Genomic DNA, 18448 nt, shown 5'->3' with positions numbered 1-18448 from the left:
AATTGAAATCTCCATCGTGACAGGCTTCCGCGTTGTTTGATCCGTCCTAGAGGGTACACTGTTCGCTGGATGTGGAAGAGGAGACAAATTCGCGGATTCCGACGGAGCTGTCAATGGGCGGCGGCAACAAGCCACACATGCATCTCTGACTGTATCAACGACCCATGTCAGCCATTACAGGTTGTGCCGTGTAGTCCTGTGATTGAAGTACCTTTTCTACACATTGATTATTCGTTTTAGATCCGCGGAGAGAAGTGGACAGGTGAACCTTGCTGTCATGACTCGGAATCCGTACGCGAAGGGAAGCGTCATATTGAAGCGCGCACACGAAAGACTATCCTATTTGTATGAAGAGGCAGTAATCAGTGTTGTTTTTTTTTTTTGTGATCTTGGACAATCTTGCTTGCGATGGCATCGTCTCGCAAGCTATCAGATCCTGGCGACTATGCTGAACTTTTGAGTCGCTATGACACCTGGCTCTTCGACTGTGACGGGGTGATATGGTCTGGGGACGATGCTATTGAAGGAGCGAGCAAGGCAATCGACGTCTTGAGAGACAATGGAAAGAGAGTGGTATTTGTCACGAACAATGCTGCAAGGAGTCGGAAGATGCTCAAGAAGAAGTTTGACAGACTGAAAATCGCAGCCAGTGAGGTAATGACCAACGCGCTATGAATGGGTCACCTGCTGACAAGTCTATAACTACTGAACAGGAGGAGATTGTATCCAGCGCCTTTGCAGCAGCTGTTTATCTCAAGAAAGTCCTCAAGTTCCCCGCTGATCGCAAGGTGTTCGTGATGGGGATGGAAGGGATCGAAGCAGAACTTGATGCCGTCAACATCAAGCGCTGCGGAGGAACCTCCCCTGAGGACAACCAGTTTCTCCCAGCCAACGACTATTCTTCGCTAGCAAGTGAGGAAGCGATCGATCCCAGTGTTGGCGCCGTTCTGTGTGGGTTCGATATGCACATGAATTACGCCAAACTTTGCAAAGCATTCAAGTACTTGACGCGCGAAGGAGCCCAAGGGCCTGTCCTTGCAGGAGGAAGGGGAGGAGGCTGTCACTTCCTTTTGACAAACGACGACAAAGTGGTTCCGGCTCTAGGAGAGCTATGGCCAGGTAGTATTCCTCTTTTTGGGAGGATGTTGGGTAGTCCCTGACCGCAGCTTGTAGGCTCTGGTTCTCTCGCTACGCCATTGATCGCCTCGACAAAGCGCGAGCCGATCATTATTGGCAAACCGCATGCTCCCATGCTTGACACGGTAAAGTCGCTTTACAACATCGACGAGAATCGGACGATATTCGTTGGAGACAACCTCCATACGGATATCCTGTTTGCCGGACATGGTAATATTGATTCCCTTCTTGTCCTGACAGGTGTCACAAAGGAGGAGGACTGCCAGGCTGAAGGCATATGGCCATCCTTTATCATTCAGAGTATCAGCAACATGGTGGCTGCGGAACGGGGCCAGTCGAGCATTGCAGCCATGGGCGTTGAGGAGACAAGTACCATCCATGCATCGCTGTAGCCATTTTACGAAACGAGGGATAAGACAGTCTTTGGCCACGAAATATACTTTGTTCTCTCTTTAGAATAATGTACATGCCAGCTTTGGCAACCTCTACATCTAGTTTTATTGAGACGCATAGGCCTATATTCGGCTCCTGGAACGATCCTAGCAAAGCCATAACTAAATTCTATGATTACCAAGTCAAAGTGTAAGAAGTGTCGATCAAAGTTCAGTATTCCAACCATTTCAACGAACATAATCGCTAAGGTGACGTTCGAGCTGAATACCTTGATTCTACGCAAGGATATATATCTTACGCCTGAGTTTCTCTCAACCGACCATCAACTAGGCGAAGATGAATATAGACCTGAGAGTACCTCCTTTCTATGCAGATGACTTATCTAAAGGTCTTAGAATTGCGACAAGAAGTATGAAGCAATCAATCAGGATTTCAGGCGCAATACGACTATTGACATGTACCCAGCACATATGCCCGGTTGAGGCACCAGTTTGACAAGCCACTGAACAGTCTTCACAACAATGCTCTGCGCAATGACTGATACTCTAGACCGATGATAGCGGAAGAAAATGATGTCAGTGCAACAAGCAATAATCTCACAATTAGCCTGCTCTGTTTCCTCCTGGTATGCCCGTTGTTGCATAAGTGGCGTGGATGTGCGATACCACGAATGGCGATTGCTTCGACGCGGTTGCTGGGCTGCAAAAAAGATAACTTTGAGTAGACGAGACATGGTGCAATAGGCAATTTGCCACAAGTCCAAGCAACTCCGAGCTCGACTCCTGAAAATATCTTTGTTGGTTTTTTTTCTCTGTTCTCATTTGCGAAGCAGATTCCTGAGGCAGGGGTGACACCTTAGGCACCACGCTAGCTTGAAATCACGTGGGTCCGAGGCACTCTGACTCAGCCAACCAGTTCATCGTCCACTGTCCACTACTGCCCACTGTCAACACATCTCGCTTGGAAAAACACACAGAACCATTGCGACTGCAATTTACAGACAAGTCCATACTGTATAGTATGCTCCTGTTACCCTCCCTACCTTGATCGACATCTCTTATCTCTCCAAGTGGCTCCGTTTTGGCCCCAAATACAACAAGCTCACCGTCAGCTGACCCACTTGGACGCGGTCAACCCCGCACCGTCAACTGGCAAGTCAACAAAGACACGGCCCACACCAGAGAGAGACTCAGACAGCAGACTAACACAAGTGCTCCTAGTTCTTACAGGAGATAACGCTACCGAGTGGGCAACTGACCTACCAGATTGCAGGAAGATCGGCGCGTAAGCCGGCGGCGACTACAGTACAGTTGGATTGCAGACAACAATCTCCGCCCACCATTTTGTCCCTGATCTAAACCATGTCCTGTTTTCATCCAACCACCAACAATAATAAGAATGGTTGATGCAAACCGCAGCAAGGCCCCCGCGGGCTCGGACTCTGGTGTCCGCAAGTTTACGCTTTCGTGTTCTCGATGTAGGGCCTCCAAGCTAAAATGCGACCGCAAAGAGCCTTGTGTCAGTTGCCATTTCCTCCATGCGATTCATCCATTTGAGGCTGGAGGCTCATCTTTCTTTCCAGATGGAATGCGTCAAGCGTAACATCGGCCATCTTTGCACCAAAGATGAGCGTCAACCCAGAGCCAAACGGTCAAAAACCGAGCACAAAGACAAGACCGCCTCCAAGAAGTGAGTGTAGCTTGCCGTCGCTTCATAGTTGACCACCACTTAATGATGCTTATCTTATCAGCAATCCGCCTCCGAATGGAGACGGGGAAGTTGAAGCAGAGGAGACCGCACAACTCTTGGAGCATTTCGTCGAAGGAGTTCCTCGTCCAAATGCCTACCTACCCGCTGTCTCTGGACCAACACCGTCGTCAGTCGCACCAGACTTTCCGAATCGGTATTGGTCGAGTAATGACCCCAAGCGACACGGTGACAAACTCGCCTTGATCCGAGAGATCGTCGACGCGATGCCGGAGCTGGAGATGATTCATGTGCTCTTTGAGGTCTTTGTCACTCGTTGCCAGGGTCCCTTGGGGAATGTGGTTCACACTCCAACATTCATGAAGCAAGCCGAGCAGTTCCGCAACTGCCTAAGTCTTGCTTCACCGGACTCGCGCGTCTTGGCGATATCCAGTACGATCTCGATGGAGACACTGGGCTGTTATCTGTTAGCGGTACGTGTAGTATACCCTCCGCAAAAGGCATCTGCTCACATCATCGTCTGATTCTAAGCTCGTGCTCGGTCTCGCTTTTCATCCCACACCGTCTCTACTAGGATGGACTCCTACGCCTCTGACTCTACGGGTAGAGGAGCTTCGAGCGTCAGATATGCACTCGAAGACCTGGAGATCGCTGGGCTTGCGCTGTCTCCAGGACGGAGTGTCTCTCTTTTGTGGCTCGATCGCCGGTTTACAGGCAGCGATTATGCTTTTGCTTGACGGGCAGGAGGGCTCGTTGGCGCTGGACGCTGTTCTGGTCACTGCGATTTCTGGAGCCCGCAAACTCGGTCTGCACCGGTTGGGTGACATCAAGTTAGACGCCTCTGCATCACACTCTGCACCCTTGGTCAATGGCACGTCAGCACCGGCGGAACAGCCGCATATTCGAACGGAAATAGGCATTCGCATTTGGTAGGGCACCCGAGCAGAATGATCTTGAGTCGAGCTTTAACAATTCCGTATAGGTGGGCACTCGTACAAAGGGATTGGTCGCGCGGACAAGCCCTCGGCTACTACACCGTCCATCCATCACAATTCAACACTCGGATGCCGTTGCACATCAATGATGATGATCTCTGTCTGTCGACATGGAGGGTGAGCGTCAATGGCGAAATCACGGAGCGGCCTCGATCCGAGTTCACCATGATGTCGTATACTGTCCATGCCCTCGAACTTGCTACCATTGTACGCGAATCGGTTGATCTATGGGGATCCCTGACTCTGCGGCCCGACGCGACCACTGAATCTGCCCAGTTGCGCAAACATCTCAACAACAAGTACGAAAAGTACGTTGCTGGCCTGCCGTCGTATTTTCGATTGGGCAGCACTGTAGGACTCACAGCCACCGGCCCAATGGCAGCGATCCCCGTGCAACGATGGATGTTGCACCAGCAACTGTGGAGCTTACTCCTTCGACTGCATCGAGCCAATCTGTCCTCTCCAATTGGCCGTGCTTCCTGTCAGCTTCTGGCCCAAAATATTATCGGTACCCAAGCTCAGATCCAGGCGCGATGCGCGGTTTGTGGCTCGCTGTCGACCAGCGAGACCCAGCTATTCAACGCGGCCGTTGTTTTGCTCATCGACCTGCTCTTCACATCCAAGCAAGCGGATGCGGATAGTGCAAGTGCACACCTCAGCCGATTGATGACTCGCGACAAGATCAGGGAAGCGATTGAATTATTACGGACCAAGAGCATCACGGAAGGGTCGTCGCTTCACGACCTGCACTTGGAGCAAGTCAAGGGCTCTGCGCAGCGCAGTGTCGTTGCTCTGGAAGCCTTGATGAAGCTTGAAGAAGACGACTCTGACCACAGCGGCGGCAACCACCCGGGTAATCCAACTGGAAATTGTCCAGGAGCACAGCCGGCCGGGTCAGACAATAGCGCACAAAACTCGCTACGACGCAAGGTCGCCGATATTCTCAAGACCTTGAGCGGAACGGCCGACCCTGCCACCGCACCCGTGCAAGAGCAGCAGGCAGCCTTTGATGCCTTTTCGCCGTTTGATATGTCGATGCCGTTTGCCAATGTCGCTGACGGGTTCCCCGACTTGGACGTGCTGCCGATTCTCTCCAACGGCCTGAGCCCTAACTTCTGGCAATTCTTGGACTTTCCCCCGCCACCACCGGATTTTCACACCAAGGAGGTCTCGTTTGCTACCCTGGGAGACCTGCCTGGCCCCATTGGGCTGGGCACTTGTCAATTTGCCGATTCGTATAGTAGTACTCCTGGCACCCGTATGACGCATACATCACCTTCGTCCCTGCAGAGTGAACCTATCGGGCTGGGGAGTGACTCTGCCACGACTCCTTCTAGCGCTGATGCCTACGTTGCCGCCAAGTTTTATTATGCGATGGGAGACGGGGCACTCGCTCCTATGTAGACCATGGCGACTCAGGGGACTGCTGTATTTCCTATTTCCTTACTTATCGCACCCCCTACGGTCGTGATGCCTATGACGCTTGGAAAAAGTAGACTAGCACGTTCATTCAATTCATTGAGGAATATAAAAGCAAAGTCAACGAAAATTTATCTATGCGTTGCCGTTGGTTCCTGGCAAATCCACAAAGGGATCGTCAGCAGGATCCGAGTGCCAGCGGTACTCCAACCCAAAGGCGATGAAGTGGGCATGACGCAGAGCCTTTTCCTTGCTGAAGCCCGGAATGGGAGTCTCATCGCCCTGTGGAGAAAACTTTTGAGCCTCCGGGTGAGCCTGGCGGTCGTCTGGCGCGACGTACGTGCTTGCAATGAAAGCAAAGCCCGCGTCGATACCCGCCGTGACACCGGAGGAAGTCAGGAATTTCCCGTCCTGCACCCAGCGGGCGCGCTTCTGCCAGTGAACACCGGGGTCTAGGCAACTCGATCGATTAGCATATGCTGTGAAATTCGAAGCAGGACGGTGACATCATACACTTGGGAGTCAGCTCGTCATAGAGCCGCTTGTTCGTCGTCGCCTTCCGCCCATCCAGCCGGCCGGTCGCAGCCAGCAGGATCGAGCCCGTACATACGGTAAAGACGTTGGGGGCGCGGTCGACCAGCTGACCGATGCGCTGCAGCAGGATCGGGTCCCAGACCAGCGGCATCATGCCGAAGCCACCAGGGATGAACAGGGTGTCGAACTGCTGGTCCTCCCTGAGGGCCTCGGCCAGTGAGAGGGTCGGGATCACGCCGATGCCGTTCTTCATGGAGGTCTCGATGCCATGGGGCGAGTCGAGATTGTGCAGGTTGACTAACTCGAGAGTGTAGTAGTCGCTGCGGGGGATGATGGCGCCCAATGGGCCGAACAGGTCGAGGGCTTCGAACTCGTTGTAGACGAGCGAGAGGATGCGGTGCTGAGTAGGCATTTTTATTTTATTTTACTTTTTCTTTTCTGACAGCGAGTATAATTGGATGATGGAGAGATTCAAGGTGGTCTGAGTCAAGGCTGAGGAGGGAGTGGCGCTATCTCACGTCAGATGCCGAGTCTTGGGGCCCTTGGTATTTGTACTTTTCCTGAGGCTAGAGGCGCATCATTGGTTTCCGAGGGCCTGGAGGGTCTGTCCTAAAGGGATTTTCCTCAGCGGATTGCCGGACATACGACGAGAGGGAGCAGGACTGACCGAAACTCCGTGGAGTTTCGCGGACGCTCCGTGGCTCCATCCGAGGGCCCTGGATCCTTGGAGGAATGTGTAGCGCCGATCTTAGTCTCGGATTTGAGTCTCTGAGTCTCTGACGGTCTACGGAAGGCTTTTTTAATTCTGTAGTCTGGACTAGTGGCTTTTGCTCGGTTAGTCTGTTGGTGAGGAGGAAAGCCGTGCTTTGACTCGACTGTACCCCTCCACGCTAAAGTAGCTGCAATAACTGAAGGATTCGCCCGTATCCGTAAGGGATACGGTGGTATTCTTTGAAGCCTAACTGCGCGGAAGGCAGTGCGGACTCGTATTTCCTAATTACATGCAGGGTCGAGGGTGTCTATACTGTGGACGCCTGTCTAGCATGTTCTACTGTATACTTGTTGATTAATCTACAGTCCGATAGTAGAGTAGAGGATGCAGGTAGAGAGCATTCAATTGATATGCTCTTAGACAGAGTGTAGAATGCCTACATCTGCATCACGGTAGAAACAGATAGACCATGCTCGCTGCACCTGCCACGTTTCTGTCAGCCTATCCACATCTCTGTCTGATTATCTGTGCTGATCGCAGTATACACGTGGGCGACATGATGCTGCTGAGCGAGTGAAACTCAGCCTGGATGGTGACATCAGTCCACGACTCTGCGTCTTCTGAAACCAACAGGCGAGACTAGAGACATTACGGCAAATGGGGGTCGAACTAACACTGCACCGACGCTACACTGATACTCCACCGAGGATTGGGCCTGTTCTCATTGGCGCCGATCAGCGGTTCTCGCCGTCGACTTTCTGCAGTCTCCTCCGTGCACTGGACAGTATTGTATTGTCGCCCCATCGGAGTCTGGTTTCATTGAATATGAGCACGGCAGGGCCGTCGTGGCTGCAGCCGACTGCGACAATCCGTCCGCAGGCAGCGACCCATCTCGCTCCAACGGATGCCCCGACGGAGGCCCTAGTCGCACCCAAGTCTTCACGGAGAATCGCCAAGGGCGAACAGACCTTTGTATAAATGGCGATGCATCTCCTGGCTGGTCAGCCAAGACATGCACCGTAGTCAGCATTACCTGTCTGATCAGTTGTCCTGTTTCAGCTGCCTGGTAACCACGCAGTATATATCTATTATCCGTCACACCGCTAGAGCCTTTTTGCAAATCCTTGCTCCTTCAAGATATTGTGAAAAGCCCTTGGCATATCCCACGTGGTTACCAGAGTTACAACATGCAGTGCACCCGCAGCGGATCCAGCACGCCCATGGGGAGAGATCCGGATGCGAGATGGGTGCAGTGGCTCGCCCTCACCAGACGCAATAACCCTGCATCACTGTCCGGCGCAATCTCGCCGACTTCCTCCACCTCCTCGCTGCCCATGGCTTGCTCCAATCTCAACGAGAGCGGCCGCGTTCGCTCTCGGAGCAGCGCCACCAGCTACTTTGCTCTGCTGTCCGCGGCCGCGGACGCACACCAGCACCAGCACCAGCACCAGCACCAGCGGCAGGATGGCCGCAAGCAGCACTACAGTGGCAGTGGCACGCCGACAGCCCGGCACATGGACTCCTCGTGGGTCGCATGGCTCAACGAGCACGGCCACCAGCGCCAGGGGGGACCTGTAGGACAATCGCAAACGCAAACCTCTCTCCCCGACAGCACCGTCCTGTCCGGCTCCTTTCTCAACACATCCGCATTCACAACTCCTACTCCCCCGTCCATGGTCTCCAGCGCGGCCACGCCGTTCCCCTCGCCCCTGGCCCCGCTGACAGATGCAGACCTGGACGCCCTGAGCCAGCAATTCCCCGACTTCCCGGACGGGTTTCCCCTCGGTTTCGCCGATGCAACGACCGAGATGGGCCCGTTTGATCCGGCCGAGCTAGACGCGGGCTTGCTCACCTGGCTAGACGAGCAGCATGCGTTCGCGTTCCATCTGAGCGAGGATGTGCCTGTTAGCCCGAGCAAGCGGGGTCTGAGTCTGGACGGGTATCCGGGCGAATTGTCCGCGGAGGGAACGGCGTGGGAGGGGGGGATCAAGAAACAGAAAGTCTACCACGAGGTATAGACTATACCGGGCCGGGGAAAGTGCTTGTCTTGCTGTTCTATCTGTAATGGGTCCTGTTGATAGGGTATCGATGTGGATCTTAGGCGCTGGTTGGGATATACTTGCTCATGACTAGATGTATGATGACGACGATGAATGAAAATGGCTTATCTCTATGAATCCTTTGACACTGCTGTATCCTCAGGTATACCTAATATGCCTCTGTCTACCGTCCTCCAATTGGGTGGCATCAGCTCAGCCCTTCAGCCGTGACTCGGGTCAGCAGCCCCTGCCGCTCTAGTCAGATCGTCAGACTCTTTAAGCCCGCATTCTTCAGCCCTCAGCCTTGTCGCTGGACGCGCTCGGCATGGATGTTGTGATGCTAAACTTCCGAGCGGAGTCTGGGGAATGCCCGTTGCCGCCGCGGAGTTTCGCTGCGCCGGCAGGCTTGGGAAGCCGAGAGGGGGTTCAGTAGATCTTGCATTTAGTCTCGCGTTGTTTCTGCTATGCATTACGGAAGAAAAAAGAGCTGTTTGATGGGCAGAATATGGAAGACAAGCGCGGTTCATTCAGTCTGGCGTCTATATACTTATAGGTAATAACATCTAGAATAAACAAGCAAAACGAATGGCATCTACCTGCCAAAAGGGCAAGAATACTCAAATCCACGTACTATACTATCAAGCAAAAACACAGATATCTAGATTATAGACCATTAAACCCCCCCACGCAGGACCCTCAAACTGGACGGACTCAGATGCACCGGCAGCGCAACGCGATGGTCCGCGACAACCGCATGGCCCGCCTGCCACCGATGCAACACCCGATACCGCACATCGTCCAGCGCAGCCGCCGCCTCGATAAACGGCAGAAGCGCGGGCTGCGCGTCGTCGCCCGTCGCGGCCGAAATTTGCACGAAATACGACGCCGCGGCGCTCTCGCCCGGGTGCTGGTTCCTGGTCGTCGGCGTGGTCGTTGCGACCCCCTCGTGCAGGATGCTCAGCGACAGCCCGCCCCCTGCGATGCGGCGGAAATCATCCGCAATCGCAGCGGTATACTGCATCGGATCCAGGCCCTCGAAGATAATGGGCGAGTGCACCTTGGCGAGTTCCGCGACGTGCGCCAGGCGGAATTGGCTGATGGGGGTGTCCCTGGGAACCCTGATTTTGAGGCCGAAGGGGTAGAGCGGCTGGAATTGGAGGTGTTGGGTGAGCGCCGGGACGTCCGGGGTCTCGATGACGCGGTACATGGGCACGTCGGCGCAGAGGAAGTGCAGGCCCAGCTCGTCCTGGCAGAGACGGTAGGGGATGGCCCCGTCGGTGGGTTTGCGGCTCAGGCTGAGCGAGGCGCTGGCCGTGTCCAGGTAGGGCGTGTTGTGCCAGGGGGTGACGGGGAAGGTGCTGTACCGTTTGTGCGGCAGCAGCGCGACGGAGAGCTTGCCCGTGTTGTCGCTGGCGTGGATGGAGAGCCGGACGTGCAGGGGGGAGGCCGTGGCGACGAGGGCGGAGAATGCCTTGCCGCGTTCGATCATGCCGCGGGCCACGTTGGAGCAGTGCTTCTTGATGGCGCTCTTGCTCATCTTCTGTTCCTTGAAGAAGAGGGCGAGGTCGGACATGAGGAACCGGATGTAGCCCCGATATGTCAGGGTCGCGTTGGGGTCTTTCTTCAGGTCCTCGTCAAAGTCGTAGCCGGCGGGGAGATACAAGCGAAACAGCCGGTCCTTGAGCTCGCCGATGCGGCTGGCGTATTCCTCCTCAGTGACGGGGACGTTGTGTCGTCCCTCGATCAGGTCGAAGGGGTCTGAGAATTTGATATGCTTCAGCCCCAGCCTGTCCACGATGCGGTGCAGGCCCTCTGCGTATCGGAAGACCTCCTCGTCGGACACGCCCAGCAGGTCATTATAGCAGCACCCGTCACTGACGATGGTGACGTGTCCACCGGGCGGGTAGATCTGCTGGATGCGCGCACCCATCGAGTTGAAATGCTCGAGGGACATGCGCTCGCCGACGTCTGGGTCCGGTCCGAGGACTTTCTCCTCGCGGTTGGGGCTCTTGAACGGGTACGCGGGGACCACCATGTTGATGGGTTCCTGCTTGGAGACAAAATACCGCAGCGTCTCGAGGAGTTTGGGCTTGTATACGTCCTCGTACCGGTCCTCGGGCCCGCTGATGCGGTACGAGGCGATGATCTCCGCGACGCGTTCGACCAGAGCCTCATTTGCCGCCTTCTTTCTCGCCCACGCCAGCGTGTCGAGGGGAAGGGCCGCAGGGAAGCTCACCCGGCGCGAGGTGTCAAATGGCTGCAAGGGCTCGACGACCCGGGCCTCGATGCTGGGAACGATGGTGATGGTGTTGGACAACATTTTGCTATGGATGAGGGAGACAACTAATGGCCGGGATTACCAGTACAAGAGCAATAGCAATTAATAAAGACTTTTGAATACGGCTGCGCTGGCGTTGGGCTGGCGTCTGGCTCTGCACTTCCTGCTTTCAATCTGAGCAAGGCCGCTTCTCGTGCTCCTATGTACGTACGGCCTCCTATGTACGTACGGCCCTCCTGGGCTGAGACCCCCAAGTACCAATCATTGGAGGTATTCTCCCACGGTATCCGTGCTCCGCGGATGGCCCTTCGCCCTGAGCACTGCAGGACGTGTTTTGCCTCCTTCATGGATACCGTACCAACGGATATTACACGTGGATGGCCCTGTAGTTACTCACAGAGCGCACTGGTAGTCAGGTTCAGCACTGGAAAGCACACCGTGACGACTCGTAGGCCGGAAGCAAGGCATAAACCTGTTAACTCACGGAGATTACATTGTATCTGCCTGGATTGGCTACATAATTGTCACCGTCGTCCGCGGTTTCCGTCCGCCATGGGCAGAGACTCGGTAATGAAAGCGTTCCCCCAATCTGAGGCCGTTATATCAGCTTTGTCAGCTTACAAGCAAGTCTCGCTGGTCTTAGTCAAGGTATTCAGGGAGTTGGATTCAGTTTCTAGAGGTTCTTGAAGGTGTGATTGAGGCTATGGTCTGAGAATGGCAGTGTACTGGGCGAGAGGAGAGCGTGGGACCCAGTATGGGTATCATTAGAGAACGAGATGGGCTTGCGTAGACTAGTCTGCTCGAAGGAATGTAGATTCTGGTGAGATGTGACACATTGTTCTTAGGTGGGGTAGCATAAGTACAAACAAAAGTCAGAATGGCTACATCCACGATATATGCTTGTCAAGGAAGGGCATGTTGACGACGAGTACGGAAGCACTTCTATGCGTTGAACATGAAGGTGACCAACAATATGAATACACATGGCACGTGCAAATTTCAAACGATACGGGGTGGAAGAAGGAAAGTAAAGAAGTCAAATTGTAATCTATGTACATATTCTCGCTGATCTCCACGGCTAATCTACTGCATAGGAGGCACAGCCTTCTTGTAAGCGGCCTGCACTTCGGGCAGTGCATCCAGCTTCTTGATGTAAGCATCAATAGCCGGGTACTCCTCAAACGGCTTGAGCGCAGACCCAGCCAGAACCGAGATCTTCAACCAGGGCAGGATGGCAAAGTCCGCAATCGTCAGGCGGCCCAGCGCAACGAACCCGTTCTCCGCGGACGCGAGATGCTTCTCCAGCACTGACCGCAGACGCTCAACCTCGGCCTGGTAGCGCGCAATCACAGAGGCGTTGGCCTTCTCGCCGTGGGCGCCCTCGTGGAAGGCGAGGAACCAGACCAGCTGGCCCTGGTAGGGGCCCAGACCGGCCACCTGCCAGGCGAGCCACTGGTTGACGGTGGCGCGTTCCTCGGGGGTGTTGCCGGCGAGTTTGCCGCTGGGGTCATACTGAGTTGGTCTGTCAGCTGCGTGTCACAGAGGGAAATGGGGCAATGGGTACCTTCTCAGCCAAGTATCTTAGGATAGCGGCACTCTCAAAAACGGTAAACTCGTTGTTCTGGTGGTCGATCAGGCCGGGGACTCGGCCGTTGGGGTTGACCTTGGAGGTGTATTCGGGATCCTTGACGGTGCCTTTGCCCTCGCCAAATCCAAGGGGAACACAGTTGTAGTCCAGACCGAGGTGCTCGAGGGCCATGGCCACCTTGACAGGATTGGGGCCGGGGCCTACAGGCATTCAGTAGTAGCTCCAGATCATTCGGGAAGGTCTTACCGGCGTGGGTGTAGAGGGTGAATGGAGCCATTGCAAAGATAGACGAGGAGAAAGTGCGTTGTTGGACTCGTGGGAAAGCGGAACGAGTTTGTAATCGAAGTGCGTTTCTCAAGAGAGGAGAGAAGCTCATGTATGTAGATGATTGCTGTTGCCGATGATGCTGTTGACGAGGTCAGGATACCCTTCCGGTCGCTGTCTTTATACCTTTGAGGCCATACTCGCAGCGCGAGAAGCTATATCCAGAACTCCATATTGATAAGCAAGACTCAATCCTCGGAGCAAAAGAAGCCTTCCTCATTCCGAGGCCAAGGAAGCCGAAGGGGGTGCTATGTGGAGCATGGCCGCATCCAATGATAGACGGGATACCTCACGATGGAGATGAGCCCAAACAAGCCAAGCATTCTTAGCTCTCGAGATCTACGAGAGTGTTTCGTCTTTGGAGATCTTCCAGCCTCCGAGGACGATCCCCCAAAAATCCGAACTGGTCCTGGCGCCCCGAAACTCCGAAACTCCGAGGGCTGTCCCGAATTCCATGGAAATAGAAGGACATCTTCATCTAGAGAATTATCATGGACGTGAAACAGGGCTGATATTTGTCAAGAGTCATGTTGTGGTTGATACTTGATGTACGTGGATGTTTATGTATTGCCCATGATGGGATGCATAAAAGTAATCGGGACTGAAGAATGATACGTATTGAGAGATAGCGAATTCAACAATGGATTTCATAGATATCAACATAGCTACTTTTGAACCGACATACTGAGTATCTAGCTAAACAAAGAACAACCGCTATACAGAATCTACCACTTACACGACTCATCACAGGTCGACTGATTCTCGCAACCCTGACATACTGCAGCCCGTCGCTGCTGGACAGCCTAGATAGAGTCAGTATCAACCTCTGCAGAGGACATTCCGACATACCAAGCTGAGCGTCTGGAGCATCTTCACCGTAGTCTCAAAACCAACACAGCCATCCGTAATGGAGACACCATACTTGAGCTTCTGCACCTCATCCTCCGACTGTGGCGCAGCCTGCTTGCCCTCGTTGATGTTACTTTCGATCATGACTCCGGTGATCGCCTGCTCCCCCGCAGCAACCTGTTCTGCGATCGCATCGATCACCTTGGGCTGGTTACGGTAGTCCTTTTGACTGTTGCCGTGCGACGCGTCAATCATGATACTTGGCTGGAGGTTCTTCGGGTAAGCCTTCACCGTGGACGCAACAGAAGCAGCGTCGAAGTTGGGGCCGCTGTCTCCTCCACGGTGGATAACGTGGAGATGAGGGTTTCCTTTAGTGTGGACGATGGCTGCGAGACCTTGTTCGGTAACGCCTGCAGACGGTCAGCACAGGAAATGACCACCCCGGTGTTATTGGCAGACCTAAGAACGAGTGTGGAGACGCGGCGCTCTTCATCCCGTCAAGGGCGATATTGATATTCCCCGAGGAACCGTTCTTGAAGCCGATGGGAAACGACAGGCCCGAGACCAGCTGTCGGTGCACCTGCGACTCGGTCGTGCGCGCCCCCACTGCCCCCCAGGAGTACAGATCGGCCAGGAACTGCGGGGAGATGGTGTCGAGCACCTCACAGGCAACGGGGAGGCCGAGCGCCGTGATGTCGAGCAGCAACTGACGCGCAATCTGCAGCTAATTTGAGCATTGATCGTTTACTGTCAGGGCTACAGAGGGCTAAGGTACCTTCAATCCCCGGTTGACCTGATTGGTGGAGTCAATGTTTGGATCGTAGAGGAAACCCTTCCAGCCCACGGTGGTCCGCGGCTTTTCCAGGTAGGCCCGCATGACGATTAGGAGATCCTTGTCCCACCCGTGTTCCTGGATGGCAGCGTGCAGACGGATGGCGTAGTCGCGTGCCACGTCGGTATCATGGATGGAGCAGGGGCCCACGATGACTAGCAGCCGGTCGTCGCCGTTCCGCTGGATGATCTGCGCTGCCCCCTGTCGGGCTGACTCGATCGTGCGTCGAGAGGCGGGGGTAATGGGGAACTCGTGGATCAGAAGTGCAGGCGAGACGAGAGGCTCATAGGCTGCTACATTGCTGTCTTTGAGAGGGGCCGATGGGACGGGAACAACGCTATCGGCGAGGATGTGAGGACGAGTGTGCGGGTTTCTATCTTGTCAGTATACAAATAACACACGATAGACGGGACATACAATTCCGGTCCTCGGCTGGTGACTCCGGCTGTGGCCAACATGTTGACGTTAATACAGGTACAGAGCAAAAAGTAGTGTTATAGTATATGGTGATTCAAGGCGATTATGGTGGGGAGGAAGACTTTATGAATAGGGAGACGTCTTCTAGAAGCTTTATAGACGGGGCGAATTGTGCTCCATGGAAGCCTTGCTTTTCTCTTGAATAGCAGCTGGCTTATTCATAGGCCCTTGGACTGGATATACTCAGCCGTAGCTAATAGTTGTCCTCCATGACTCGAGTAAGACAATGCGTGTAAGACTGAAGAATCGGAATCCAGGGAGCAGGAGCTCCAAGTTCAGTCCGCGATCAGATTAAGATGATCAACATTCACTCAGAGTTCTGGAACGCCGTGAACCTGAACGATAACAGAGTAGTCAAGTTGTGAAGACAATGAGGCGTCCGCGGGATGTCAGCAAGATCCGCGTATATGCGGATGTTCTCCTCCGCTGCGGACTCGGACAGCCAGAGAAGAACGCTGGAGGAATTACGGCGCAGAATGAAGTTGCTGTAGTATGCAGAGGTTCAATTGCTGTTGAAATGAATATAAAGTCCTGTGAATGGTTCACCCTTCATCCTCACACAACAACAACAACAATCCTCCAATTCCTCGAATCCAATCATCTTCTCAATCATCAAGTTAAGCTCTTACTACCAAAATGACTGAGATCAAGCCCACTCCCAAGCACATCTTCGCTGAGCGTGCTGCCGCCAATAACTTCAACGATGCACAAATCCTCAACTCCAACAACCCTGCTGGTGCCGACATCCCTGAGAAGTCGGATGTTGTTGTCGCCGGTGGGGGGATCCACGGCCTCATCTACGCCATCCACGCTGCCAAGTACAAGCCCGGCAAGCTCAACATCTCCCTGATCGAGAAGGGCACCAAGCCAGGCTACAAGATTGGCGAGAGCACCCTGCCTCTCTTCTCGCTGTGGTGCAAGATGCACGGCTTGACCGCCGAGTACATGCTGCGTCTCTTCGGCCTCAAGGATGGACTCTGCTTCTACTTCCTCGACCGCGAGAACCAGGGCCACTACACCGACTTCTGCAGCAATGGCACCCCCGGGCTCTTCCTCAGCGGCTTCCAGATCGAGCGCCCCATCAGCGAGCTGCTCTTCACTCTGCTGGCCCAGCGCAGCGGCGTCAACGTCTTCCACGGCCGCCAGGTCGACTTCAACGGCAGCACCATCCAGGGTGGGTTCCAGAGCAACAGGATCGCCATCAACCCGGGCAAGTTCGACGGCAAACCCGCCACCACCATCGACTCCTCCCTGCTGGTCGACGCCACCGGGCGGTTCCGCCAGCTGGCTTCCAAGAAGGCCTCCCTCCACCGGTTCGAGGGCTGGAACTACGACGCCTTCTGGGGCTACTTCACTGCCCCCAAGGACGAGAGCAAGATCCCCCTTCGCTTCTACGAAGGTGACCACACCAACCACCTGTGCTTCCCCGAGGGCTGGGCCTGGGTCATCCGTCTCCCCTCCTGGGAGGGCAGCCCCATCCCCAACCTGATGGACATGATCTCGTACCTGCTCGACTGCGCCGAGGCCGGCGTCCCCGGGGACCAGATCCCCAGCTCCGAGGAACTCGCCAAGATGTTCGACCTCAAGTTCCAGTGGGTGACCAGCATCGGGTTCGCCGTCCGCAACGACGTCAAGTACCCCGAGGACATGTCCGCGTACGGCACCCGCGAGGCCGAGCGCAAGTTCAACTACTTTGTCGAAAAGTACGACCTCATCAAGCAGTTCATGAGCAATTTCGAACTGGTGGAGGATCTCTACGGACCAGGAACGACCTGGTACATCCGCAAGTCCCTCACCTACCAGTCCCCCGTGGTCTCCGGCCCTGGCTGGCTGGCCGTGGGCGACGCCTGCGGCTTCACCAACCCGCTGCACTCCCCCGGTATCACCGCCGCCATGTCGACCTCGACCTACGCCGCCGAGCTGACCCACAAGGCGCTCGCGGAGGCGCAGCGCGCCGCGGACGCAGAAGCAGCCGAGCTCTCCATCCGCAAGACGCTCGCCCCCTACGACGACTTCGCCAGGCGCCTCATCCCCGCCCTCAACCAGATGAACAAGTTCAACTACGTCTGCTTCCGCGAACCCCGGCTGGGCCCGCAGGTCTCCTGCCTGTGGCAGTTCTTCGCCGGTATCGGCATCCCGGGCTGGCAGCTCATCCGCCAGGACTACAACCTCAACTTCGACACCTACGTGCCGCACTCGATCAACTGGGCCTGGGGGTCGATGGTGCCCGAGTACGACGCCGTCGCGCGCAAGGCGATCGAGCTCATCGCCCCGATCCCGCTGGACGAGTCCGTCCCCGACGCGACCGTCCGCGAGGTGATCGAGTTCTCCAACGCGGTCAAGCGCGTCGCGGTCGACTCGAACCGGTTCAACTTCCGCTGGGACGGGCTGCTGCGCTACTACGATCTCTTCCTCAACTACGACGAGAAGAAGAACTGGAAGGACGTCTTCTCGCGCCAGTGCAAGGAGTGCGGAGCCTGGCTGGTCTGTCGCCCGGACTGGCGCAAGTGCTACTCCTGCGGCCAGGAGCGAACCGAGGAGGAGGCGGCCGTCACCTGGAACCCGCCTCTGGCTGTCGACGAGGTCAAGGCGCTGGTGCGCGCCTCGGACGCCAAACCGGCTTCCCAGGTGGCCAAGGAAGAGATTGCCCAGGAGCAGCTCAAGGACGGGACGGTGGTTGTCTCGCATTCGGTGGAGATTTCCGCATAGAGATTGTAGAGATTGAGAGGGGGTTATATATAGCAGTCTTTCTTCTGTCAGCGTTTACGATCGTTTTCTTTCTGGTGTTCTTTGCTGCTGTTGTGGCTTTTCTGATCATGGTTCATATGCGACTAGATAAATTCTTGCTCTTCTGATCTGCTATCCTGCTTGCTATGCTGAAAATTTGTCCTAGAGTTCGTGTGAATAGTGCTTATCCTCAAAAATACTCCATTTACATGCACTGCCGATGTAGACTCAACTTGTACCGCGCCAGCGACGAGGTCCCCTGCAGCGCCTCCAACAACGCCAATACCTTGTCGATATGCCACTGCAACACCGTGACCTTCTCCCGGCTCAGTCGTCCACTCCACGGCCCCTGCGCCGACATCGTGGCCCCCGCAGTCGCAAACTCCCCACCCCCCTCGACAAACGCAAAGAACTCCGTCGCCGAATTGCCCCTGGAC

At 55.0% G+C, this 18448-nt stretch overlaps 8 protein-coding genes across 8 annotated transcripts; 5 read left to right on the top strand and 3 right to left on the bottom strand.

The window, feature by feature from the left end:
• Positions 1-408: 408 nt before the first annotated feature.
• On the top strand, positions 409-1529 carry CDV56_102631 (putative 4-nitrophenylphosphatase; the record flags this gene model as incomplete). The annotated part of the gene is made up of 3 exons (XM_026756250.1): positions 409-654; positions 714-1119; positions 1174-1529. The coding sequence occupies 3 exons, from the start codon at positions 409-411 to the stop codon at positions 1527-1529; spliced, it is 1008 nt and encodes a 335-aa protein (XP_026613415.1).
• Positions 1530-2928: 1399 nt separating this feature from the next.
• Positions 2929-5636, top strand: CDV56_102088 (putative C6 transcription factor; the record flags this gene model as incomplete). The annotated part of the gene is made up of 5 exons (XM_026755707.1): positions 2929-3048; positions 3113-3219; positions 3281-3710; positions 3769-4166; positions 4220-5636. The coding sequence occupies 5 exons, from the start codon at positions 2929-2931 to the stop codon at positions 5634-5636; spliced, it is 2472 nt and encodes an 823-aa protein (XP_026613414.1).
• Positions 5637-5786: 150 nt separating this feature from the next.
• Positions 5787-6597, bottom strand: CDV56_101961 (DJ-1/PfpI family protein; the record flags this gene model as incomplete). The annotated part of the gene is made up of 2 exons (XM_026755580.1): positions 5787-6103; positions 6165-6597. 2 exons carry the CDS (start codon positions 6595-6597, stop codon positions 5787-5789), a joined length of 750 nt encoding a protein of 249 aa, XP_026613413.1.
• A 957-nt stretch (positions 6598-7554) lies between these two features.
• On the top strand, positions 7555-7875 carry CDV56_101778 (uncharacterized protein; the record flags this gene model as incomplete). The annotated part of the gene is made up of 1 exon (XM_026755397.1): positions 7555-7875. One exon carries the CDS (start codon positions 7555-7557, stop codon positions 7873-7875), a length of 321 nt encoding a protein of 106 aa, XP_026613412.1.
• A 209-nt stretch (positions 7876-8084) lies between these two features.
• On the top strand, positions 8085-8915 carry CDV56_101647 (uncharacterized protein; the record flags this gene model as incomplete). The annotated part of the gene is made up of 1 exon (XM_026755266.1): positions 8085-8915. The coding sequence occupies one exon, from the start codon at positions 8085-8087 to the stop codon at positions 8913-8915; it is 831 nt and encodes a 276-aa protein (XP_026613411.1).
• A 694-nt stretch (positions 8916-9609) lies between these two features.
• On the bottom strand, positions 9610-11256 carry CDV56_101302 (isocyanide synthase family protein; the record flags this gene model as incomplete). The annotated part of the gene is made up of 1 exon (XM_026754921.1): positions 9610-11256. The coding sequence occupies one exon, from the start codon at positions 11254-11256 to the stop codon at positions 9610-9612; it is 1647 nt and encodes a 548-aa protein (XP_026613410.1).
• Positions 11257-12297: 1041 nt separating this feature from the next.
• Positions 12298-15265, bottom strand: CDV56_100674 (uncharacterized protein; the record flags this gene model as incomplete). The annotated part of the gene is made up of 7 exons (XM_026754293.1): positions 12298-12726; positions 12779-13002; positions 13863-13929; positions 13976-14385; positions 14435-14699; positions 14751-15180; positions 15225-15265. 7 exons carry the CDS (start codon positions 15263-15265, stop codon positions 12298-12300), a joined length of 1866 nt encoding a protein of 621 aa, XP_026613409.1.
• A 655-nt stretch (positions 15266-15920) lies between these two features.
• CDV56_100143 (uncharacterized protein) lies at positions 15921-17993 on the top strand (the record flags this gene model as incomplete). Its single annotated transcript, XM_026753762.1, has 1 exon — positions 15921-17993. The coding sequence occupies one exon, from the start codon at positions 15921-15923 to the stop codon at positions 17991-17993; it is 2073 nt and encodes a 690-aa protein (XP_026613408.1).
• Between the last annotated feature and the right edge of the window lie 455 nt (positions 17994-18448).

Source organism: Aspergillus thermomutatus (genome assembly GCF_002237265.1).
Source record: "Aspergillus thermomutatus strain HMR AF 39 chromosome Unknown NODE_128, whole genome shotgun sequence".
Lineage (NCBI taxonomy): Eukaryota > Fungi > Ascomycota > Eurotiomycetes > Eurotiales > Aspergillaceae > Aspergillus > Aspergillus thermomutatus.
This window is presented reverse-complemented; position numbering and strand designations above follow the sequence as displayed.